Consider the following 24,992-nt stretch of genomic DNA (forward strand, 5'->3'; position numbering starts at 1 on the left):
TGGTAGACTAGCTAAAAGCCTACAAATTGCTGCATTGCATTAAAGAAAACTCAAATAACATCAGATTCGGTTATCACAAATGACAAGATGCATCATAAACAGAATTATCACAATCAATGAATCCAAAAGGTTGAAAATAAGCAAGACAACATAAATTATAATGCAAAGCTACATATATCAGTACTCGTTGCTAGCAAGTTGCAGCTAAGTGAAAGAAATGGGAGGGGTGTCATAAATTTGGGGGTTATCCAGTAGTGATATGGACACCAATTGCAATAAGGAAGATGGTAATCAAGCCAAAGAAAATGATTGTGTGAACAAATATGGACACGCCGCTGGTCTGAAAGTTTGCAAACTCTATGGCTCTACTTTTACCCGGAAGCTGGAACAGCAGCCCTGGTGTCAACAGCACGAAGAGCACCACTGCGATCACCACGGGTCCCCAATCAGCCATTTCTGTGTGATCTCACCTCAAAAACCAGTTTGTGTGTTTATTGAGTCGACAGACTCAGAGCAGATATGCCTAGCAAAATGGTAGATGAGAAGATTAATTGTTAAAAAGAGGCAAGTGAAGACAAGAGAAAGGTCACAGAACCGGCGATTCAAAATATTGTTGCCTGCAACGTGGCTTATCTAGCTATCTTGATTGTTGACATGACATGCAGGACGGCAATTGTATTTTTGCTGAGAGATGAGAATCTAGACCTTAGAAAACAGTTAAGCAAACTGCAAACAAAACCTATGAGTCACTACTCATGTATTTTGCCCCACTGACATGTTTTCTTATGTTCCGTAGATGATCATTTTTGGGCTTGTCTAGAACTGTTTGAATTCTAAAATCCGGGCTCTTAAAATTGAGCCGAACCAAATTGATAAGAACGAGGAAGAGGGGAATGCTATCAAAACGAGCAGGGATCCCAAGTTTTGAAGGAAACGGCCAGAAAATGTGTGATTTTAATACCACATTCACGTTTGTTTGGACAAATGGGAAGGGATAGCACGGCGATTCCATAGCCATTGCTCTGTGTCAAAATAACAATTGCTTTGAAAAATATATTTCTACACATTATTTTTCAAATTTTTTTTTCTGAATATTTAACAACTATGTTTTCATTCAGAAAAAAAAAATTGAAAAATTAGAGGAAGTATATCGGATGAGTCCGTGCTTCCTGTTCCACCTCCAAGCAATGATTTTAAATAAAATTTATACTGTGATTTCCAATAAATATTTATACACATAAATTAAAATTTTACAAAAAATGATTCTGTACAGGTAAAGAATATCTTTGTGGTGCTCCATATACAAACACCTCTAATTTAATCTTCATTTCGCTACACAAGATATTCAGCATTTATTCATTTACCGATAAGCAGGAGGAACAATGAACACAAGGAAAGACAGAGAATGCCAAGATGAAAATGTGATGGAAAGATTGAAACCATACCTAATCTGAAAGAGTTAACTATTGAAGACTTTAAGGGAAAGAAGCTTGCATCATGGATTATAGTGGTGACTGGTGACTAACATGGTGAAAATCACCTTGAGTTGCAAAAGATTTGATGTACTTCCACACCACTAAGCCACCTTCCTAAATCGAAGGTGATAGACATAACGAGGAGTTAAAACGTCTGACCCTTGACGTCTCTGTTGACAGCGTATATGTACATGATTGCCGGCTTGCCGCATTGGTCTAAAACATCTTTCAGTTGCAGGACTTATGCTCTCTGTTAAACCAGATATTTTCCCCAGTACAGAGTTCCACACTATAATATTTAAGATTAGGCCGCTTCTTGGAGGAATCAGATGAGTTTTGCTATTTTAGCAACTTCTGTTATCTACCACCTTGCCTCGACTATCAAGTTGTCCGAAATTCAATAGCAAAAACCTCCTTTAAAGATGTTAAGAATTGGATTTTGTCCTAATATGAGGAGATTCAATAGCAAAAACCTCCTTTCAAGAGGTTAAGAATCGGATTTTGTCCTAATATGAGGAGTTTGTCTCCGAAGAATCAAAGAGCCTTTGACACTGTATATATGGGCATCCTGTCGGAAGATTCAGTAAGGGGCGAGGTCAGAATGGTTCAAGGTTCAACATATGACACGTAAACCTGTTTAATGTATGAAACTGTTCTATATTGGACCAACTGTTGGGATCAAATAACAGATCCGCAAGCAGTTGCACTGTGTTGCTTTGAGTTTCAAATATCAAGATTGTTTCAGAGATACTAAGGAAATGACATGATGAACATATCATGAATAACATTGTTCATTGCAGTAACTTGCTTGTTGTTGTAAGAGTAACTGAAATCTTGATTATGGTGCATTTCTTTTCTGGGCAAAGCTCTGGTTGGTGCTTAACAAGTTATTAGTAACCGAATTTCTTCATTCTACTTTTCTAAGTTTTGTATATACTTTCTCATCATTCATCAACATTTCTATGTTATTTGGGTTCGGTGGCCTGATAATTGTACGGCACAACTGTTCAAATGTTATGGGACTTTGTAGGATAACTGATGCCGAAAACCAAGCTTATGTGATTGTTAGGGATTCAGTTTTAGGTTTTAAGATTGTTTCAAGAATCTAAGGAAAATGACAGAATATCAGAAAGACAGAAAAGCTAAACCGTTAGAATATGGTATATACCTTTGAGGCACTACTGAGCTTACTGATTTTTTTTTTTTAGTATGCTATTTTTCTAAATTCTAGGTATAGAAATTTTGGCATGAACTAATCCTCATCAACACATAACAGCGAAGTTGCAGATATCTGTTCCTAATTCTATGATATGGTACACCTGACATTCTACGTCAAATATAGTGTGTAAATGTGTGTAGAGTGTGTGAAACAGACCTGTCCTGTAAGTTTTATCATGACATTGGAGAACTAGTAAATATATTCTAATCAGTTTGCTGAAAAAGGAAATATCCAGACGCTTTTAACAGAACAATTCATTACAACAAACAGTTTTCAGGCTAGACTCTAGAGTGTGTAAGTGGCAAAGATCAATACAGCATGTAGAGCAGGAAAATCAAAGTGTGGAAATCCATGAACATGCTTAGTGTTCATGCTCCCTCTCAATCCGTGGGAACAAATCACGCTTTTACCACTAAACTATACCTGCTACAATGTGACTAATATATGCAAATGGCTTCTTTATTTTCTGGTAACTAAATTAGCCACCCAGGTGGCAACAGACTAGCCCTAAATCATTCTAATCAACACTAGCCCCAAATCTATATTAGCCATTTCAATCTCTAGTCTTGCTTTTTTCTCATTCTTTTCCAGTGTATTAAACATCTATAGTTTCCTATATGTTGTTGGGACTTTAAAAATGATGAGATCTTTGCCTTGAAGAAGGCGAGATTTATTCTGAGCCTGAGAGGACAAAACATTTTGGGAGCACAAGAAAACACGAAATGCTCAGACTTTAGAGACTATAACTTATCCAAAGGTACACTCAACAATTGCACATTATCAAATTAATAATGCCAGAACATCTCAGTTAGAGGTGGCAAAATGTGGTTTTGGTTTGGTTTTGGTTCTTATAAAATAGATTTGGTTCGGATAGATGAACCAAAACCATTTTCAAACCATATATTAATAAATTTGGTTATGGTTTTAGTTTGAATTATGGGTAACTAGTTTAGTAAGTAAAAATAAGTTTTATATAATGAACAAAAGTTAATACACTCAAATCACAATATAATGAATACTAAATATAACAAAAGTATGTGTAAGTGTGTGAGTTGATGGAGTGGTTTAAGCTCTTGGCTTCTCCAAGTAAGGTCATGAGTTCGAACCATGGCATGTGCATGTGATAATTAGCAAAAAGAAAGAAAGAAAAGAAAAGAAACATAATAGTGTGTGTGGAGAGTTATAAGAAATCTTAAAAGTGAGACCAAATGTGGTTAGAACCATATTTTGTGAGAAATGTGAGACTAAAAACCAAACCAAATCCATTTTTCTAAATGTGATTTCAGATGGATCCAAATTCACAATTTTGGTTTGGTTTGGATTGGTTTAATGGTTTTGCATCCATATTGCCACCTCTAATCTCAGTCGTCGGTGGGATCTGGAAGGGTAGAATCACCCAAAAACTAGTCCCACACTTTCCATTGCCAGTTACTTAATACCATCTCAATACTATTTCTCTATCGCCCCGCCACGCCACGCCACTTAAGATCAGATCATAACACTCAGATCAATCAAAGTAAGAAACGAACATTAAGATTTAGCAAAAGAAAACGTAATCACATTCCCATTAATATACACACACAACACATATATGAGTAATACAGAGTAATTATAAGGGGATGCAAGAATCAAGAATCAACATACAAGTGAACACCAATGGCTAACAAAAAGAGAGAAATGAGAAGAAAATAAAGAAGGGAATGAACCAAAATGGAAGCAGCACTGGTCCTGAAGCTACCAAACTCAACCAGCTTGTTATGGCCAGGAATCTGCAGTAGCAGACCTGGTGTTAACAGTATGAACAACACCACTGCCACAAACACTGGCCCCCAATCTGACATTTTTCTTCCCTAAGATCTCCCCCACCGCCACCACTCACTTCAAGATTTGTTTTTGCTGGCAAGTATCAAGTGTTTAGTAGTATAGTAGGAGTTAATAATTGAGTACAGCTATGGCACAGATTAGTTTTATTTAGCTTTTACACAAATTTTATATCTAATTTATACTATAAACAATAAGGTACTGTTCGGGGTTGCTGTTGCAGACAGCAACAGCAGCTTTTTGCTGAAAAATCGGTAAAAAACTGTTTGGTAAATCTAAAAGTAGCTTTCCCGAACAGCAGCTTTTAGCTGAAAAGCTGCTGTTAGAAAAAGCAGGTCCTCCCATGCTTTTAGAAAAAGCTGCTTTTCAGTTTTTGCAGAATGCTGTTATAGATTTCATTATAAAACCTCACCAAAATCATTATTATTTTTTATATTATAACTCAAAATAAGTAAATTTCAAAAAATTACCAAACAGTTATCTGATTTCTACAACAGCACTTATTTTACCAGCACTTTTTCTGACAGCACAGCAATTTTTAACAGCACTCCCAAACAGACCCTAAGTTTCACTATTAGATGAAAGTACATATAAATATACTCGTAGCAATGTGAAACGATTTATGAAATAAAAAGGACAATAGTTCATATTTACTTGTATTAATATTTTTTTAATCAATCTAGAAAAATTATTTGGAAATTTGGTATATAATTACTATAATTTTTAAAATAATTCTCAACAATTTTTCGTAGGACAAAATTGTCAAATCAACAAATTGATAATCTAAGTATATTAAATATGGGAAAAATTAAATTATAGGTTCTTGAACTATTGATGTTTTATTGTCTAGGTCCTTGAACTAAAGATTCGGTATTTTAGGTCACTGAATTTTTTCGTTTTCTGATCTAAGTCCTTCTGTTAAAAAATTCTAAAAGTGTTAATTAGGATTCTTGAGTTTCATACTAATCAAAACAATTTTGAAGGTGTTAGTGATATCCAAATTCAAAATTCAAGTATTCGAATTGAAACTTGAATCACTAGCGACATTCATATGACAACAATTTTTACAAATTAGATTTAATTTTTTAAAAACCCTAAATTAGACTATAAATTTAGGTTTCTTCATCGAATTTAGGGATCTAAATTTATAAACTTTTGAATTTGATCTAGTTTGTGAAAATTGGTGTCATATGAGTGTCGCTAGCGACTCATATTTCAATTTGACTACTTAGAACTTTGAGTTTGGATATCACTAACATCTTCAAAATTATTTTGATCTGTATGAAACTAAAGAACCGTAGTTAACACAGTTCAGAATGATTTAGATCAGAACATAAAGATGTTAAATGACCTAAAATACGGAATCTTTAATTCAGGGATCCAGACGATAAAAACTTCAATAATTCAGGGACCTATAATTTAATTTTTCGTAAAAAATATTTAACTTATCACCGAATTATAGTAAATTATGTGTAGAAGTAATATTTAAGTGAAAATAAATTTGAATCCAATGATATTCACGTATCAACGTTTAGCTGCACACACAAGTGGTGGTATGAATTGAACCCAAAGTACATACGGGGAGCTGAATGAAAAAGGTGAGAAGGGGATCCAATTGAAAACAGTCAGTTTTATCATTTAAAATTTAGTCAGTTTGAAATCTTTTGAATCAAACAAGACAACTTGTGTTTGGGGAGCTGTGGAGATGGAGATGGAGGTGGAGAAGAAAGAAATAGGGTTCAAATACTGGTTTCCATCTCGTCGGCGCTTCTTTCCCGACTCTCCTTTCTTCGCTTCTGGTAACGTCGAAAGAGAGCTTCTTGCCAAACAGGTGCCTCAATCTTCACATTTACTTGTGTTTATTATTTTTTTTTTTTATTCACTTATTTCTGAGCTTGTGTTGAAGACTTGAAGTGATTAGCTTGAATTCAAATTCACAAAACTCGAAAAAATCAAGAGGACTTTTTATTTTCGTCTTTGGTAAGCTAATGCTTATGCATTTGGCCTGTTCACATCAATATGTTTACTTCGATAATGAAACACTGGATTATTGGCATAAACTTGTCGCTACACTCACTTCTTTCATCTAATTTGGCCAGAGGCACATATGCTTACCTAAGAGGCTAAGACTCTCAATTGCTTGTTTGAACATAGTCGTGTCTTACCTTTTGATATTGTCAATGTAACTATAGGTTATTTCACCGGATCATTGCTTTCTGTACCAAACTATGCTACAACTTTTTGAGCATTTCTCCTTTGGTAGATAAGTATCTGGCTGTACTTTGTATAACTTCTACCCCGAGAAAATGTCTCATTCTTCCCAAATAGACACGTAATTTTTGGTATCGTTAAATTCTTAAACTCATCGCACATGCTTCTGTTAGTTCGATTAAAAATTAAGTTATGAACATAAGGTCTAGCAATCAAATACGGGTGCCTCCCTCTGACATAATGAATAAATTATGCTAAATTGAACATATTTCAAGTGAATGTTGAGTTTTGTAACAAAGTAGACGTCTGTGCAAAACATAACAACATATAAGGGCGGCAATGCTGCATTATAAAAGCGATAGGATGCGAGGAAGTAACTTGCAATATGAGATTATTATGTTCAGTTTGGTTGGGATGAATGAAATGACATGGAATGGAATGCAATGAAAACTGAACTATAAAATGGATGAAAATTTAAACTTTGTATTCCTTCCTCCATTTTTATCTTCCTATGCTAGAACTCAATCCCGCCATATTGACAAGAAATGCCGCATTATACCTGTTTTGTTCCCAAATTCTATCATAAAAGTTTGCACTCACTCAAAAATTTCCCAAAATATTCCCTCCCACCTCCATTGTTTCCTTTTAGTAATATTCATTTCATTTCATTCTGTTCCATTCTCCTCAACCAAACATAACAATACTATTAACAATGACCATTTTGAAGTTGTAGTTCTAAGGCTTATTAGCTTTGTTTCTGATGATTTATTCTTACTGTAAGCAATAAAATAAATGAGCATGTCAATTCAATTATTTATGTATTTTTTCTTGGTTAAGTTTCTTTCTTCTTCTTGTTTTTATTCTCTCCCCCTTTTTTTATGATATATGTTTATAGACTGTTGTCTCATTGTTTTGCATTTTTTTTACTTCATTTAAAATGCTGGTTTATTTCGATTAGCCCAAGAGTGTTCCCAAACTTCATTAGGTAACTGTTGGGGATTGTTTCCTAAATGAATCTGTGGTTGTAAGTATATGTTACACTCCTAATTGATTATTAAATCGATCTTCTGAGAAGCTCTGTTTATGGGTTTAGCTTCCCACAGGTGTGGTCTTAATCTCACACAGGTAATTGTTTGTGTAGCAGTGAGGGAGAGAGGCTTTTGTGTACAATATTAACAACTTCATCGCAATTGGACAATAGAAATATAGAACTTTTTTTTTTTCGGTTGTTGATAATGGAAAGACATTAACACACCTATCTTGTATTTGAGTAGATTTTAACCCTCAACCTCCCAAATAAAATTTTCTTTTTCAGACCTATGCCTTAGAACAGCCCTTGCAAGAGTGGCCCGAGCATTAAGAATATTGCAACATTGGACTGGCAGAACTGTTTTTGGCTGAAATGCAGTAATCAGTTTTTCTACTTCACATAAATTTCGTTATGTTACATTATTGGAGCTACATGTAGCATTTTAAGTTTTAATGCATGAGTATCGTAATCACCATTAAAGTTAAAGACTTAAAGTACATAGCAAGCTGCTTAGTTTCATCTAATAAAAAGAACCAGGCACACCTGGTGTAAGGCTATACATGTCACACTGGTCACTGCTATTGGGTCCTTTATGACCTTCTCGGTATATGACGGATGGTATAATTAGCGTACTTGCAATATAGTTGTTGTATTGGATTGAATTTTCATTTATGTCTATATGGTTTGTTAAATATAAGAAAATTCTCATCGTCTATAAATATCTCTGCCAAAACTTTTCATTTCTTAAAAAACTTGATCATGTATTTATCTACCTGTTACATTTTTAGAAATTTACTGATGATGACAAATCTCATGTGCTTGGTTTCATGTGGTCCCAGGAATTTGATTCTTAATCATTTATCTTTCAATTTCAGCTCGCTTTAGATATAACTGAAGATGAAAAGCAAGAACTTGCATACATAGAAGATCGAGAGAAAAGGTAGATAGATTAGTTACTTGCATTCTTCCATTTTTGCAGTGTGCAAGACTGCCTATACCGGGTCATTCATCAATCTTTCACTGTTGGCAAAAGTTTTTATCGTTCTTTTGAAGTTTGCTGGTATAAGAAGTTATCAGTTATGACTATATATATTAAATTCTCTGTTTAAACTAATAATGCAAAGTGGAAACTGATACCTTGAAGAACTTGTTCGAGTTCTACTATATATGGATTTGAATTCTAATACTATCAAATGCTTATTATATGGCCTATACATATTTGTTGTCTTACTAGGGGAGTGTCTTGCCCTATTGTTGGTTGTCGCGTGCACATGAATTCGTTGGAGGATTTCGAGGATCACTACAAAGCACGACACACTGCATCTTGTTCAGTGTGTTCCAGAGTATACCCAACATCACGATTACTCAGCATACACGTTTCTGAAGCCCATGATTCATTTTTTCAAGCAAAAGTTGCTCGTGGTCATGCTATGGTATACAATTTCTTCTTTCATCTCATTTTGTATGTTGTAGGACTAAAACTAGTTTATTGAAAATTCACGTGGATTCTGTGCTATATACATATTGATTCCGTTTTGCAGATTGATGATTATTCTTGACTTGTCAAAACATGAGATATTTTCTGTTTTGGACTTTTCCAATATTAAAGTTTTCCTTTAAGCATGTCTAGTATTGATTTAAATATTGTTCAACAGTATGAGTGCCTTGTTGAGGGTTGTGATGCAAAGCTGAAAAGCTACAAAAGCCGACAACAACATCTGGTCGACAAGCACAAATTTCCCACTTCTTTTGAATTCTTCAAAAAATCCCTTCCATCAAAGAAACAAAGGCAGAAGAGCCATCGTAAACAAGCACCCAAGGTGGAGGCGGCTTCGAGTGCAATGCAAGTTGATGAAGAAACCATGAGTGGACTAGTTTCAGCAGTCTCTAAATTGAGCACTTCAGATAGCTCGCCTTCATCCATAAGCTTTGGCCGCCGTCACACCCGTGGTCTCACGTTTGTCCCTAGATCAGTTCAACGGGATAAGAAATTGGACTCAGCACCTAAAGAAACACCGCGATAAATATGTTCCCACCAGAAGCATAGATCCTCAAAGTTAAGGACGGCCTTGAGGTTTTCAGTATTGTTAGCTGAAGGTTGGGAGTTGACAGTCAGAGTATGCGGTCGAGGAACCTCAAATTAGGTCAGTAAATTGACGCCATTTGGTTTTAATGGCTGGGGCACAATATGAGATGCCAATTTTGGTTGCAAACAACCTGTATATCCTATATCGTACCTGGGTGCAGTGATGAATTTAGTTTTTACAATTTATTATCTATTTAAAAATATATTTTTTTGTTATTAATATAGGATAATTTATTATTCAATTAATTTTAAATCATATATTTCATATTTCGTATATCTTCATATGCATGAAAAAAAGAAATTTGTCGTATAACGGATTAGAGTTAGAAAAAATTATGTAATTATTCGTGTTTGTATTGAAACATAACATGTTAGAATTCAAAAGAGTTATATGAAGGTTCTTATTAAAAAAAATATTTAAAATTATATATTTGTAACTTTATTTTAACGTCATTTTAATTTTTTTAAGATCTGAAAGGGGGAGAAATGACGATAGGAATGGAGAAATGACGACAGGATTCCTAGATACAAAAGTCCATTCTCAAAACAATTTTTATATTCTCTTCTTAATCATAAGGCATTCTGTTTAAAAGAATATATATGAATACGTCTCTACTGTATTCTACTTCAATACAAAACACTTAACAACATATTAATTTTTTAAATCTAGTGTTACTAATTACCAGGGATAAATAATATTTTTTTTCTCTCGAACATGAAACATAAAAAATGATGACTCAAATTAATTGAAAAACACATCATTATATATTTATACACGAGTATATATTCATGTATTAAGTTATGAATCCCAAATCCGTTTAGGATTCATGTACCTAATTTAAAACCCATATTTATTTCGAAACATATTGTGTACATTTAATATTAATATAATAATAATATTTAATTAAAACATTATATATATATATATATCTGTGTGTGTGTATATATGTGTGTGGGTTACTTTAAGAAATTTAAGTTAAAACTTTATATTTACATACAATTATATAAAAATTTGTTCATATATATATATTATATAGGTATATATATATTACAAAAAAATATAATTATTTATTAAAAAAACTTATAACGAGTATATACATATATATAAAATAAAAATCCATATCCAACACTAAATTTATCATATACTTGCGTATATATATTCATGCATCGAAATTCTAAACTCGTAGAAACTGTGTCGTTTAGTTATAGTGTACCAAATTGTACTCACAGATTATATTATATACCTATATATAATAAGCCTAATTTGGCCGCATGGTCCAAAAGTTTATCATCTGTTGGATCATATATTGAACAAATAAGCACCGTTAAATTAAAACAAAATTAATTTCTGTTTAATAAGGCAACCGATATCTACTTGCATGTTTATAATTTCCTTTCTGAATCCAAAACAAACCCTGTCTTTCATGTGTTTATGATTTTTTTAATCCAAAATAATTATTTCCTACCAGTTTTATTTGCAGAATCATATAAATCGCACCATCACAAAATTATTTTAATCTAATATATTTTAAAATTAATAAGCCGGATTCATGTGAGAAACGAATACAAGAGCTTTTTTCTTAATCCAAAACAAATTTTATCTTCTTATTGCATGTTTATGAATCCTTTTTTTAATTCAAAACAAATTATGTTTATCAATTTTATTATAAAATCATATAAATTTTTAGAAAAATATTTAAATCACATTGTAACAATTCTAAGATAAAATACATTTATAAAACATAATCTAATAGAAGTTGGCGTCGCATGTTCAATTCAAAATATATTAAAATTTGATAGAAAGAATTTAATACGTTGGCATGATACATACGAGAAAAGGAATGACTTGATTACAATAGTTTATTTGAAGTCGTTAATAACTATGATGGTGTATTTCATACTGCATCGCCACTATCGAATGATCTAACATGTGTGATAAGTCTTTTTTTATTTTTTTGAACAAAAATAAGTGTGAAAAGTAGAATTCATAAATAACACCTTTTCCTAATTCAAGACAAATTATACCTTGTACTTGCATGCATGTTATTCAAATTATTAACGAATATATTTTATATAAAAATTAATAATTTAACATTAAAATATATGTAAAATAAATATTTATATTCAAATATGTATATTAAAAAAGAAAGACGAAAAATTATATACAAATAGATGTTACATTATACTATTAAATATTTTTATTATTAAAGACAGATATACTCGGATTAAGTTACTCAAAGGCCAAAGCTACTTTGCCATGCGCGGACTATAAAGCTAGCAAAAGTAACATCTGTGTTAGTTAATCGTGTGTACAAGGAAGGTGTAACTAACTGGCAACAGCAAAGGAGCATACCAAGCAATGAACTACATATCCAGCTCCACCCTCTTCCTCCTCCTCCTAATCTCCCAAAATATATTATTTTATCAGATTGCAGATGCGGGAAAGCGGCGTGTTCACATCACAAACGATCTAGATGACGTCGTTGACAATGAAGAAGATGAAGCCTGGAAAGAATGGGGCAAAAAGAAATCGTCGCCCGACGCCGATTTGCCAGACATTGATTTCTCTCAACAAACTGATTTTACAAAGATGCAAACGGAAATGATGAAGTACCAAACCGGCCCGGCTTTTGGCTTTGTTAAGCTCCGGCTAGGTCAGCGGAGAAAACCGGTATGTATGTGGCCCCCCCTCCCTCTTGTGTGATTGTTTCCATATTTATGTCGTGTACAATTACTGATAGTTGTTTAGGAATGTTGATGCGTTTTTAGAAGTTTGTTGGGGAAAAGGGTGTTTACTCTGAGTTTCGAGTTCGTATTCATAAACTTGTCAATTCCGTATGATCATTAAAATTTAATAGTAGTGAATATAAGTATAAAACTTAATTATCATATTAATCTACTCTTGTCAAATTAAACTGTTCAATTGGGGTCCGATAAATAGTAGGCATTGCAACCCCAGGTAAACCTGTGACCGTGTTTCATCAACGAGAGATCCTTGTGGCAATGCAAGTATTGATTATGCTAAACTGCAAAAAAGTGTAAAATTTATAGCGCCGTGTGAGTAGTTATGCCTACCTCGTCTGATGATAAGTTTATCGCTTTTTTAATTTTTATTTTTTTTTGAACCCAAATTTCTACATATTTAATGGTAAATTGGTAATCATATTTTTTGACAATAACAGAATTTGTACAGACTTCACAGGGGTTTCTAAATGTATGAGATCTGGATAATATAGGATCAAAGTATTTTACAATAATTGCGTTCAACATTTTTACAATTACAAGTGGAAACCTGATTTATTGTATCTCTATTGCGACTTTTCTTTTTGGGGAACCGTTATAAGTTAAAGATGTAAATAATTTGTTGCAGACCGTACTTGACACACATATAGTAGATGAATTGATGCTTGCACACTAGTAGTAGTAGGTGCACGTAAATTGTTTTTGTCGTTACTGATTGTGGTTGTGTATCCGGCTTTCAAAAGTAAAGGAATGTTGTAGTTGATCTAACCTTGTACTATGTCTGAAGGATATGGTATCTGAGATTGCATTGAAGTGGACCAAACTTTCAAAAACTGGGACTCTTGATGTAAAGTTTATGGGAGTTGATTTGAGCACAATTATGTTCACATTGGAGAAAGGTCAAGACTCTTTTGAGGTAAGGTTTACTTATTTGAGTACACATTTTTGCATGAAGCTAGTGCCCTCATGCATAACTGGTACAACTGAACAAGTGCTGTAGTGACACAATTTTTTTATTTTACTTACCCAGTTGAAAGATTTCATATTGAACCAACCGGATGCATATGAGGTTAAGATAGGAGACCAGATTTTTCGAAGACCTGGTGATGCTCCGTTTGATGTTGAATTTCAAAAACATCATGGGGACGAAGACAAGGTAGACTATACCAGATCGGCCAAGAATGACGAACAGCAGACAGATGAGTTATAGTTGCCTAATAATAGTTATACCCCTAAGCAGACCATCTTATATCAGGAAAAGCAAGGGATGTTGATTTGGCAATGTGCAGACTAGTTTAGTGGTTTACTCAGCCGCAGCACCGTCTTTGCTGTCTAATTGATAGTACTTTCCGTTATCTTCAAATAATGACTAACGAGCACCTATTTATATTAATAGATGATTTTCTATCTCACATAAATGCATCTGAGGTAACTATTTGAGTACCGTGGAAATTGTTGGATTACTCCATATATGCACTTAGCATGTCTATATACACCAACATACTCTTTTTAGTTATATATTGGAAATGTCATAGTGAGAAGCTGCTTACTTTAACTTCTCTCTTAAGCTGGGTTGTCCGTCACAAGAATTTACATTTTAGTACTATTAAAATCTATAAGTGGGCTAATAGATAGTATTGTGTAGTCATTGAAGCAAAAGGTGTTTGGTAAATCTCAAGGTGAAATTTGTTTGTCAAAAGTATCTTTACAGAATAAACTCTTTTTAAACTGTGCAGTAATTTCTTGATGTAGTTCGGTTTGTGTTGTGCTGCAATTAAGCTTCTAATGGGCAGCATCAAAGAAGCTCTTTATTAGCATTTTGGTGATAATAAATATGATGAAAATAAGTTAATCTGATTTTGATGTCTGTGTTGGTTATATCATAGTCTGCTGAACTATGATTTGCTCGGACTTTTTGATTATTTTTGTTCTATTATAACTATGCTTCATCAGGCCTCAACTAAACCCCCTTTAGTAGCATTGCGTCATTACTGTTTCATTCTTGCAGACAGGATTGCTCAGGTTATTCTCATTGATGGTCTAGGATTTTTTTGCTTTAGAAAGTATGAAGGGTTGCTAATAACTTTGTTAGATAAGTACTGATATGAAAACGAAGATATGTTGCAGAAGAGGTTAAACATTTTATTTAATGGTCATGAGGTGCCTCCAGTTCCCCGAGCCGCCAGATCACCCAGGGTAAGTGTCTCTAGCTTTTCGGGATGGCTCATCTTATTTAACTTTTCCTTTCAAATCTTAAAATTTTTCATTTTTTATACTTGTCCCTTGTTTTCGAGGAGGTTACCTTGTAGAAAGAAAATTGGTGACTATCAAATGTGTGCGTTCGACTTGTTGGCAACAGTTGCTGGCAAATTGCTAGAGGGAGAAAGTACTCCTAGCGCGACTGAGTTATTAACTGGAGAAGATGAAAGTGCGCTTGTAAAATTTTTTCTCAAGACGGAAAAAGTGGCTGAAGAGAACCCTGAGCAAGTAAACCTGTCTCATAAAGAAGGCCGTGGCAGAATATTGTTTGTTTCTGATACTAATCCACAAGCACCTGAGGAAACGCATGATATTAAGGAAGTGTCAAATGTGCAGAATGATGCTTCTTCAGCATTTGCATCTGCCGTAACTACTTGTGATGGCCCAGAGATGCTTGGCTCTGCTTCAAAGTTGGTCAATGATGAAGGCAGGATTGAATATGGGAACCTTTCTAAAGTAAAGGTTGGTCAATATCATAGTGCAACCTCTCTTTATAGTTTAGATGTTGAAAGTAAGAACTGTATGAAAATAGAACCACAAATGATTGGGAAAGATCCCAGTAGTGCTGGGGATGTTACATGTTATAAGATTTGATTGTCCAGAATTTGAAACCTCCTGTACAAGATAAATCTGACAATATTGACAAGCCGGCAGTCAAGCCTTCTGTTCTGCATAGAAGTTCACAGAAAGCTCTGTTCAAGGATCAAACTTCATGTGGTTTCTTCCCTGGGTGTAGAAATAATGTAAATTTAGTAGTTAGAGAACTCTTCTTGGTGCACTCCACCTAGAAAACTAAACAAGTCTTCTGGCCTCCAGCTCGAAATGGTGACAGAAGAATAAAAAGGTTACTAGCTTCCAGATATTGGAAAGCAACTCCAATTCTAAAAATGCTATACGATAGCGTTTATCTCTTATTTTGGCGGAAAGCTTTTTTTTTTTTTTTTTTGAACTCAAGAACTTTCATTAAAACGAGCGAGAATCATACAAAATCGTCTCCAACACAATATGCAGAGGGGACTCATAAACATTGTAGCTATTGAGCGAACAAGGTAATCTAGCCATTAAATGAGCTGCCTTGTTTGCTGGCTTTCGAACATGAGCTATTCTAATATCCCTGCCAAACCAAACTAATCTGCATGCCTCCAGAATATTACCTACCTCCAGTTGATATGTTTTGTGTCGCTGCAGAGCATTTACCACCATCAGAGAGTCTGTTTCTATCGTGACTGGTTGATTTGGGAGCTCAGACACCCATGATAATGCCTCCAACATTCCTATTGCTTCAGCCTCGAAAACTGTCACTGTACCACTCCTCCGGATTGTTTTTCCTTTCAGGAACAATCCATTATGATCTCGCACCACTATGCCAATGGTGTAAAAGTTTTTCCCTGGAAATACCGATGCGTTGACATTTATTTTTAGTGCTCCCTCCTCTGGGTGTTGCCACTTCTCGTTCCTTTCTGTGTTGCTGCTACTAGTAAGCCTCTGCGCCGATCCTTTACATTTTTTCACAGCTTCTTTCCACTCGCTTATGTGCTTCAGGCTCCATTCAACAGCTAGCATCGGAGTCACCATTTTGCCTTCCCACACCTTCTTGTTCCTAACAAACCAGATTCCCCATAGAATAGCTGCGATCTTGGTGATGTTTTCACGCGTCTCTACTTCAAGCTTGTGGATTAACCAATCTGATGCAGACTCTACTTCCATTCTATCAAAGTGCACCCCTGCTTCATGCCAGCAGTTAGTCGCAAAAATGCAGCCAAAAAACATGTGCCACATGTGTTCCACATCCCTGTCGCATAAAGAGCATGTAATAGGGACTAGGACCCTTCTGTTTCTAAGGAGGTACCTAACCGGAATGGTATTTTTACAAAACCGCCATAAGAAAACCTTAATTTTATGCGGTAAGCTCAGCCTCCATAAACGTTTCCATCCATTCTTCTGAGCCACTGGAGTAGGTTGTGTACGCGAAGCTTGCCAGAAATGATAGCCACTTTTTACTGAGTACATGCCATCCTTCGAAATAGTCCAAGCCATTCTATCAGAGTGTTGATTTTGTGGAATTCTAGTATTCAGAATAGCAGTAGTATCAGCACTAGTGAAAGCTAGTTGAACCCGTTCCTCGTCCCACTCTTTAGTATTAGGACGGAAGTAGTAACTAACTTTTTCAGTTCTGGTACTGTTCTGATCTCGGTTATCAACACAAAAATCATGCTTTTCTCGTAGCCAAGGGTCTGTATGCGCATAAATAGTTTCCCCATCGCCAAGTATCCACCTGAAACCTTTTTGCAGCATCTCTTTAGCCTCCCAAATACCCGACCAAATGTAGCTCGATCCCCCCCTATCTGGCCTTGAAAACTCTGGCTACTAATGACTGAGGGTTCTTAATAAAGTTCCAAACATGTTTTCCAAGTAATGCTAGATTAAAACCATACAGGTTCCTAAAGCCAAGCCCACCTTCGCTTTTAGCAACACTCATCTTATCCCAGGCCATCCATCTAATTCCCTTAGTATGATCCCCTTTCGAGCTCCACCAATACCCATTCATTAGCCTCTCGATTTCCTGGCACAGAGTCGTAGGAATTTTAAAGCAGGACATACAATACGAGGGAATTGTCTGCGCAACATTCCTAATAAGCACAACCTTCCCTGCTCTTGATATAGTTTTATTACTCCACCCCTGAAGTTTCTTTGCCACTCTGTCTTTGAGAAAGTTAAAGACTGCTTTTTTTGATCTCCCTATCAGAGAGGGGAGTCCTAAATATCTTCCGTCACCCAAGTCATTGTAAACTCCAAGTATCTCCTCTAGCTCCTCTTGTTTATCTCGACGAACATTAGAACTGAAGAAGACCCCTGATTTCTGAAAATTCACCGCTTGCCCACTTAGCATCTCATACTCATTTAACAGAAATTTCACCTTCATTGCTTCCTCTCTCGTGGTTTGGAAGAACAAAAAATCTGTCGTCCGCGAACAATAAATGAGTAATTGCCGGAGCATTGGGACTGATTTTGCTTCCATGAATTATATTCTCATTCGCAGCCTCTGTAAGAGTATTTGATAGGCCTTCAACACAGATTAATAATACTTCAAGCTCATGTGATATTATTCTAAAAAATCTAAAAAATCCTTCAAAATTCTAAAAAATCCAACATTAGATCATTAACATTACTTTATATAATTTTTAAGTTCAAGCTCATGTGAATAACCTGGTACTACATGATTTAGCGTTTTAGAATTGGTGAAAATCATTTTTTTCAAAATATGATATTCATCATAAGGCCTTTTTTTTATATAATTTGAGGTTAGAGTAAAGGTTTTGAAGGCACATTTAAAGCAGATATATTAAATTATATATTCTTTTGTCAGAAAAAAATACATATTCTTCAAAATTGAAATATATATTATGATAATCTCAATTTTAATTTTTTATGTGCTGCAATATTTTCAACATTTAACAATATGGATATTTTATTCTACAATTTAATCAACACGTATAAAAATTATTTTCATAAATCAAAATATACTATATTCTATATCTATAATATAGTTAATAAGCAAACAATAATTCTAATAATTATTAAATCTGAAGTATATTAATAATAATTGATAATAAATTATAATTACTTATAAATGATTATATATATACACACATATTAATAATCGAAAATATTATTTAAACAAATTACAAAATTACTACCTAACTCTACTATAAATATATGCGAAACAGTCAGTCAAGGCGTCGTCTCCTTGCCATCATAAATCCAGATCTGAAGTCTCTGTATTCTGAAGAAAATGGACGCAATTGATTCAGTTTTTGATCCATTGAGAGAATTCTCCAAGGATAGCTATCGTCTTGTCAAGCGTTGCCACAAGCCTGATCGCAAAGGTCTCCTCTCTCTCTCCCCCCCCCCCCCCCCCCCCTACATACATATCCTATCTATCTATATATGTTGAATTGAATTTGCTGGGGTTTCCGATCTGTGTTATTTTTCACAGAATTCACAAAGGTCGCGTTCCGTACGGCCATCGGATTTGTAGTGATGGGATTCGTTGGATTCTTCGTCAAGCTTATCTTCATCCCTATTAACAACATCATCGTCGGCGCCACTTGATTCAGGTCTTTCTTTACCCTTTAATTGATTGTCTTAATTTCGATGCAAGTTTTTTAATTCCATTTATTATTTTATTTTAGATTGATTTATGGATTGATGTGTTCACTTTTCAGTTGATTTAGTGAATTGTGTGTTAAAATCTTGTGTTTGTGTGTAATTACAGAGGCTCAATCTAGTGAGTTGTGAATCTTGGTCATGACTTGAGAGTTTGAATGTTTCCGAGTCTTTCGTAATTTGACAATTTGTTGTATAAATGTAATGCTAGGTAGTTGTGGTTTGGGAGAAATCTTTCTCCAGACTAATTGAATTGATCATGGTTATATATATATATCTGGTTGAAGTGGTTATAGTTAAATTGTGAACAAAAGGACTCTAAAAATTTAATTTATATCGCTTCAATAATACTGATGGAAAAATACTATAAAGAATCCTGATTTGTTATGTTACCAAGGTAATTGAGGGATTGTAGTGTTTTGCTTTGTGGTTATTTGCTTTGAGGTAACTGACTTGGTTCGCTGTTTGCAGTGGATGCAACATCGTTGAAGACGGACAGCAGGGAAGACTGGACTACATGGTTTTTATTTTAGAAAAAGCAAGATACTATGTTACTGGCTAGGTTGAACTCTTTGTAGAACATTGTTCTTTTAGTCATGTAATGTTGAATTTGTTGAACACATCGGATCTCCCTTTTTTGGTGTTACTTGTGCTACAATCTGACGACCTCTTGAACTATTTAAATTATGTTGAGAAACTTGGTTGAGTGGTTGCCACAAATTATAAGACCTTGTCAAAGTTGAGTATGTGGCTTTCTTTTAAATATTTAAAAACATAATTTGGTCTTAGTTAATGTCGAATTGCTAAAAGCATGTTGCAATGGCAACCTTAAAAGCTGGCATAGTTATATGTCTGATGAAAGAAGACCATCCTAGTGCCACTATATGTTTGCAGAGAGTAATCTGTGAAGTGAACCTTTTGTTGCTATTCTCTATGGATGAACAATTTTATTGTGGCACTGCTTGTTTACCGGTGAATTGAATTGTTCCATTAAAACTCAATTCTTTTCGGAAACCATCTGCTGGCTCTGAGATACTCTGGACTACTGATACACATAAATTATTTGGGTTTGCGATGGAGCTCAAGAGTGCCATGTGTTCAGTAATCCAATATGAAGTTGTTACAACTTCTACAGAGTCGGATCTAGTTTGCATCATTATCGTAGCTAAGAAGGGATTCCTTTGTTCAAAGGGGAAGTCACTCTATCAGTAGTAATATATTTCTGTATACAGGGATTACACCATATAAGCTCTTCTAATACATCTTATAAAACACAAGTGATCCTACTCAATATCAAAGTATCATAGTTGATATAGAATTGATGATGTACAAGGATGTCTCCGCAGTGATTTACCAGAAATCCTAGCAATCTCATTTCATCATTTGTGCTATATTCATATAGAGATGTCAAACAGCCTTAAAGCGGGATAGAGGAACATCAGTAAAAAAGAGGCTACTTTCCTTTATGTACTTGAAACAGAGCAAGGACACTTGATTATCAAATCATTTGTATTTGGAATGATGGAACAGGAGAATACATATCAAATTATCAACAATGGGATTAGCATTAGCCTATCAGGTTCACAGCTTCAGTACTTCATAGAAGACAACTTTTACGAAACACAGCAAAATCGATTAAAAGCACGCTACAACCATTTTACGGATATGGTTTGCTTAGATTTGCATTATATATCAGCAATTTGGTTCATCGATTGTAGTATCAGCTGCAGAAGCCAAAATTAACTGAGGTTCAGCAAGCCTGGCCTCCTTTCTAGCTTTTCGGCGCTCGCGCTGCACTCTGAAGGATTCTCTCTTCCTTGCTCTGTAGCTATTGGGGTTTTCTGGTACCACAACACGGGGATAAACGCTAATCTGGACAATAAGGAACAAAATCATTATTAGGGAACTGGCTAAATTGATACAAATAGAACTTAGGTTTCTACAGGGGACCTGGTTGGTTGATCAATAACATAATTTTCCAAAAATCTACCTGTTTCCTGTCGGGCCCAAACTTTTCAAATTTCACCAATCCGTCTATTAGAGAGAAGATTGTGTGATCTTTGCCAAGCCCAACATTTTTCCCTGGATGAAACTGGTGGTACAACAGGAGAAGAAAAGCATGTTAGAAGGCTGTAATAAATTGCATCTTGTGAAGTGTGTAGAAGCATTTCTGGCAAAAGAGTTTACATGATGCCAACAAGTGAGGTGCATAATATTTCAATCAAATTGCAGATGGAACATCAGAGATACTCCCTCCGTCCCTTTTTAGTTGTCACATTTCTATTTTTGTTGGTCAAAGTGACTAATTTTGACTAAAGATTATAAGTCACTCTTTCATTATTTTAAAAAACTGAAAATTACCCTGACAAAAAAAAAACTGAAAATTACATCTTAAAGTAGATTAAAAGTTATTTCCGATGACATATTTTTTCTATTTTATCAATTGATAAAATATTTATAAATGTCAGCCAAACTTTGATCAATTTGACCGGCACAAAACCAAATGTGACAACTAAAAACGGACGGAGGGAGTAGATAAAGTCTCGATGACAAAAATTTGCATAAAAGCTTCATTGTAGCTAAATCCCTACTATATTCACGAGGAGAGTTAAAATTTGCTGAATCATTCATGCAGGACAAGTACCGTTATATATATGTATATAGCGAATACACGCTTCGGAAATCTATCAAAGACTAATTTTACATGGAAAAAACCAGTGACAATAACTTTTGATATATAGGGGTTTAAAAGATTAGCCAAGTGAGTAAGAATTGTAGACATGCAACGCAAACTAGACCTGACAGTGTAGCAAGTTTAATGTTGTTTCAACACATAATGATTGATTCTCAAGTCGGAAGAGATCATTAGGTTTTCAAATGGCATCATGAAAAAACATTACTTCATTATAGCCATAATGTTTCCTTTCTTTCTTGTTGCTAAACATTTTCAATGCTACTGTCCCTTGATGAGGGGTTAACTTGTTATAACAGAGTCCATACATCTAGATGAATTCAGAGAGGAACAAAACACATGAATATGCATCATGCACTTAGTATTCACAAATGATTAGCTTTAAGGAAGAGAAAAAATTCATATAGCTATAGGTTAAAATTCCGTGGTACTTGTTTACTCTTTCAGCATCTTAATAGCAACCGATGACTTTGAGTCTAGACATGCAAACAGAGTGCAACCAAAACATCTAAAATTAATTATCTAGGATAATGCACCAAATGATACCCCATCTGTATGCATGAATACCTATATTTTGGCTTCCTAGAGTACAGAGGAAAACCATATATAACCAGAAGCAGGAAATTAGTTTTGTAAGAGGAGTTCTGTGAACAATAAAGACAATGTTTGTGGCCAAGCCAAATGTACTAAAAGGAAATATATTTTTCAGTGGCTAATCAGCTATCATGTACATTTTTAGGACATCTTTTAAAATTTGTTTCATGAAATGCCTAGTAGGTTAGCATGTTTTTAACTAGTCTCCCATTTTCCCACTCATAAGTCTGAGCTCAATCCTTGTTTTTAATACTATCCTACAATTTAATGCTTATGAGCAACATAAAATGAGAATGTCTTTTATGTTGCCTAAACTTACAATTGTGATTTCCTAACTTTAGCTAAATAACTCCACGCCAACTGGTGATTTACAAAAATACCATAAACATGATTAACTTACAAACAATAATATATATTTAAGGCTTCTCTGCACATGGAATAAACAATCTGCATCTAAATTCCCTAACCAAAATCACTTTTAAAACCATGAACACTTGTACAAAACTAGTACAACACATCCCAAAAAGCCCAAAAATACTACTACCCCATCGTACGATAGTCTAGTAAAGAGCAAGAAAAAAAGGGTTCTTTGCACTTGCTGCACAAGCTCAGCTTAACCACTTAAAGAAACACAACCAACTACAGTCTTTTCCGCCATCACAATTATCCATCATCAATATCCCAATTAGCTACAATACCATCTTATTTCACAATTCAAGTCACGAAATCCTCAAATATCAACACAAACAACCAACATTCTCATTTCACACCTCTAAATAACTAATTCCACAAACAATCAGAAAATACAACAATTATGAAAAGATTGACGGTACCTTAGTTCCGCGCTGACGAACAATAATAGCACCGGGCTTGGCAACCTGATCGCCATAAATCTTAACCCCGAGCCTTCGGCCAGCGGAATCACGGCCATTTTTAGTACTTCCAGCTCCTTTCTTATGCGCAGACTCGATAACCAACGGAGGATTCATAGGAAACGAAATGGCAAGCTTTTGGCCCACATTAATTGATCCAAAATCGCCTTTGAAACAAACAGAAGAAGAGCTTGAAGACAATGATAAGCCTTTGAAAGCTCCGATGAGGCTTAAGCTCACGGCCATTACTCTGCAAATCAAACAGATATATACAATTAGTATGAAGTATATATGTAAGTATTGTATGTATGTATAGTTTTGGTGGAGCTATCTTGCTTACACTGTGGAGAGATACAGGGAGGAGCAGGGGAGATGAAATGGATGCTCCAACCTTATCTTGGTTTCATGTATTTATATGGATCGGACCGACCGCTGTTTTGGGCCGTTCAGCTTTATTGTTTAGGCCTGGTCAATTTTTTTTTTGTTAGATTTCTCGTTTCAAAGTGGTGTGGGCGTTTGACTAGACATATTTCTTAGAATAAAGATTTATTTTTGAAAAAAAATATATTGAATTTTACTTTTTATAAAATAAATTAGTTTTATACAAATTTGTGAAATTGGTTTAGATAAATTTTTATAAACACAAGTTCAGATAAATTGGTTTGAGAGTGCTGTTAAAAATTGTTATACTGTTAGAAAAAATACTATTGCAGAAATCAGATAACTTTTTAATAATTTTTTTGCTATTTGCTTATTTTGAATTATAATATAAAAAAATAATATTTTGGTGAGATTTAATTGTGAAATTTGTAACGCAAAAGTTGAAAAGCTAACTTTTTCCAAAAGCATGAGAGAACCTGATTTTTCTAAGAGCGGCTTTTCAACTAAAAATTATTGTTCGGAAAAACTGATTTTAAATTTACCAAACAATTTTTCACATGCTTTTCAGAAAAAAATGTTGCTATCTGCAAAATCAATACGAATCACTACCTTTGAAAGGTCTAACCGTGATCATAATAATCAATATACTTATATAAAGGAGAAGCGAGGGGCGTGTAGGTGGCGGCTCTCAAATCACTTCGTTCTATTTTTCCAATTTTTCGGAATTTTTGGATGAAAAATATCAAAAATTAGAAATACCTTTTTTAGTTTCGGGTATATTAGAAGCAAGTTTCAGAATATGATTTTGTTTCGGATTATTTATGGAATATAGTAGTTTGAAAGTTTTAATCTGATTTTGTTTCAAATTATTTAATTATGGGAAAGACTAGCACACAAGTCTCTCTGCAGCTATAAATACCCCTATGGATTGTAGAATTTTGGATCATCTAAACACAACCTCCTCTGTCTCAATACCACAACTCTAGCTCTCTCTGGTGATAATTCTCTTGCTTGATTTCTAACTCGATGGTGCCGTTCTTCTGCAACGATAAGTGAAGGCTGTTTATATATTATTAAAAATAATAAAGGTTGTTGCAAGCAAATGTAGTTATAGATCGCTATGTGGGAGTCGACAAATTGAAATAGGGGAAAAAATATAGTCTTGACATGATATTGATGGATGATATCAATAAATTAACTATTAGTGATGTATGTTTGTTGGTTATTCTTTTATAATATTTGTTTTGTTCATCGGACATGTTTGTTGTTGTTAGTTTTTATATGATTATTTTGTATATAGGACAATATGGTGGAGAAGCGAGGGCGTGTAGGTGGCGCCTCTCACGTCGCTCCGTTTTATTTTTCTAATTTTCTGAAATTTTTGGATGAAAACTATCAAAAATTAAAATTACCTTTTTTAGTTTCGGGTACATTAGAAGCAAG

General features: G+C 34.5%; 7 protein-coding genes across 7 annotated transcripts; 4 read left to right on the forward strand and 3 right to left on the reverse strand.

Annotated features, from left to right (window-relative positions):
* Positions 1–3,475, reverse strand: LOC108217589 (uncharacterized). Its single transcript, XM_064091019.1, has 2 exons — positions 1,446–3,475; positions 1–523 (listed from the first exon to the last, which is right to left on the reverse strand). Exon 2 carries the CDS (start codon positions 452–454, stop codon positions 245–247), a length of 210 nt encoding a protein of 69 aa, XP_063947089.1. The 5' UTR covers positions 455–523; positions 1,446–3,475; the 3' UTR covers positions 1–244.
* Positions 3,476–4,230: 755 nt separating this feature from the next.
* LOC108217587 (uncharacterized) lies at positions 4,231–4,639 on the reverse strand. Its single transcript, XM_017390423.2, has one exon. It carries the CDS (start codon positions 4,533–4,535, stop codon positions 4,323–4,325), a length of 213 nt encoding a protein of 70 aa, XP_017245912.1. The 5' UTR covers positions 4,536–4,639; the 3' UTR covers positions 4,231–4,322.
* Positions 4,640–6,034: 1,395 nt separating this feature from the next.
* On the forward strand, positions 6,035–10,062 carry LOC108217577 (uncharacterized). Its single transcript, XM_017390411.2, has 4 exons — positions 6,035–6,346; positions 8,632–8,696; positions 8,991–9,189; positions 9,412–10,062. The coding sequence occupies exons 1-4, from the start codon at positions 6,221–6,223 to the stop codon at positions 9,778–9,780; spliced, it is 759 nt and encodes a 252-aa protein (XP_017245900.1). The 5' UTR covers positions 6,035–6,220; the 3' UTR covers positions 9,781–10,062.
* Positions 10,063–12,124: 2,062 nt separating this feature from the next.
* Positions 12,125–13,958, forward strand: LOC108217581 (uncharacterized). Its single transcript, XM_017390415.2, has 3 exons — positions 12,125–12,513; positions 13,372–13,500; positions 13,615–13,958. The coding sequence occupies exons 1-3, from the start codon at positions 12,202–12,204 to the stop codon at positions 13,792–13,794; spliced, it is 621 nt and encodes a 206-aa protein (XP_017245904.1). The 5' UTR covers positions 12,125–12,201; the 3' UTR covers positions 13,795–13,958.
* Positions 13,959–14,647: 689 nt separating this feature from the next.
* LOC135146738 (uncharacterized) lies at positions 14,648–15,703 on the forward strand. Its single transcript, XM_064092612.1, has 2 exons — positions 14,648–14,780; positions 14,882–15,703. Exons 1-2 carry the CDS (start codon positions 14,734–14,736, stop codon positions 15,435–15,437), a joined length of 603 nt encoding a protein of 200 aa, XP_063948682.1. The 5' UTR covers positions 14,648–14,733; the 3' UTR covers positions 15,438–15,703.
* A 2,865-nt stretch (positions 15,704–18,568) lies between these two features.
* On the forward strand, positions 18,569–19,630 carry LOC108217588 (protein transport protein Sec61 subunit gamma-1). The gene is made up of 3 exons (XM_017390425.2): positions 18,569–18,730; positions 18,841–18,961; positions 19,482–19,630. Exons 1-2 carry the CDS (start codon positions 18,637–18,639, stop codon positions 18,954–18,956), a joined length of 210 nt encoding a protein of 69 aa, XP_017245914.1. The 5' UTR covers positions 18,569–18,636; the 3' UTR covers positions 18,957–18,961; positions 19,482–19,630.
* Positions 19,631–20,505: 875 nt separating this feature from the next.
* Positions 20,506–23,648, reverse strand: LOC108217584 (large ribosomal subunit protein bL27c). Its single transcript, XM_017390420.2, has 4 exons — positions 23,509–23,648; positions 23,130–23,418; positions 21,001–21,102; positions 20,506–20,882 (listed from the first exon to the last, which is right to left on the reverse strand). Exons 2-4 carry the CDS (start codon positions 23,412–23,414, stop codon positions 20,703–20,705), a joined length of 567 nt encoding a protein of 188 aa, XP_017245909.1. The 5' UTR covers positions 23,415–23,418; positions 23,509–23,648; the 3' UTR covers positions 20,506–20,702.
* Positions 23,649–24,992: the final 1,344 nt, after the last annotated feature.

The sequence above is a fragment of the Daucus carota genome, chromosome 4 (genome assembly GCF_001625215.2).
Source record: "Daucus carota subsp. sativus chromosome 4, DH1 v3.0, whole genome shotgun sequence".
Lineage (NCBI taxonomy): Eukaryota > Viridiplantae > Streptophyta > Magnoliopsida > Apiales > Apiaceae > Daucus > Daucus carota.

What these genes read in the sequence shown, in the direction of transcription:
- LOC108217589 (XM_064091019.1), bottom strand. Translation starts at nt 454, where the DNA reads ATGGCTGATTGGGGACCCGTGGTGATCGCAGTGGTGCTCTTCGTGCTG.
- LOC108217587 (XM_017390423.2), bottom strand. Translation starts at nt 4,535, where the DNA reads ATGTCAGATTGGGGGCCAGTGTTTGTGGCAGTGGTGTTGTTCATACTG.
- LOC108217577 (XM_017390411.2), top strand. Translation starts at nt 6,221, where the DNA reads ATGGAGATGGAGGTGGAGAAGAAAGAAATAGGGTTCAAATACTGGTTT. An exon ending in GAGAGCTTCTTGCCAAACAG is followed by an intron (nt 6,347 to 8,631) that starts GTGCCTCAATCT and finishes TTTCAATTTCAG; the next exon opens with CTCGCTTTAGATATAACTGA. An exon ending in ATAGAAGATCGAGAGAAAAG is followed by an intron (nt 8,697 to 8,990) that starts GTAGATAGATTA and finishes TTGTCTTACTAG; the next exon opens with GGGAGTGTCTTGCCCTATTG.
- LOC108217581 (XM_017390415.2), top strand. Translation starts at nt 12,202, where the DNA reads ATGAACTACATATCCAGCTCCACCCTCTTCCTCCTCCTCCTAATCTCC. An exon ending in TAGGTCAGCGGAGAAAACCG is followed by an intron (nt 12,514 to 13,371) that starts GTATGTATGTGG and finishes CTATGTCTGAAG; the next exon opens with GATATGGTATCTGAGATTGC. An exon ending in AAGGTCAAGACTCTTTTGAG is followed by an intron (nt 13,501 to 13,614) that starts GTAAGGTTTACT and finishes TTACTTACCCAG; the next exon opens with TTGAAAGATTTCATATTGAA.
- LOC135146738 (XM_064092612.1), top strand. Translation starts at nt 14,734, where the DNA reads ATGGTCATGAGGTGCCTCCAGTTCCCCGAGCCGCCAGATCACCCAGG. An exon ending in GAGCCGCCAGATCACCCAGG is followed by an intron (nt 14,781 to 14,881) that starts GTAAGTGTCTCT and finishes GTTTTCGAGGAG; the next exon opens with GTTACCTTGTAGAAAGAAAA.
- LOC108217588 (XM_017390425.2), top strand. Translation starts at nt 18,637, where the DNA reads ATGGACGCAATTGATTCAGTTTTTGATCCATTGAGAGAATTCTCCAAG. An exon ending in CCACAAGCCTGATCGCAAAG is followed by an intron (nt 18,731 to 18,840) that starts GTCTCCTCTCTC and finishes TATTTTTCACAG; the next exon opens with AATTCACAAAGGTCGCGTTC.
- LOC108217584 (XM_017390420.2), bottom strand. Translation starts at nt 23,414, where the DNA reads ATGGCCGTGAGCTTAAGCCTCATCGGAGCTTTCAAAGGCTTATCATTG. An exon ending in TTCGTCAGCGCGGAACTAAG is followed by an intron (nt 21,103 to 23,129) that starts GTACCGTCAATC and finishes TTGTACCACCAG; the next exon opens with TTTCATCCAGGGAAAAATGT. An exon ending in TTGGGCCCGACAGGAAACAG is followed by an intron (nt 20,883 to 21,000) that starts GTAGATTTTTGG and finishes CTTATTGTCCAG; the next exon opens with ATTAGCGTTTATCCCCGTGT.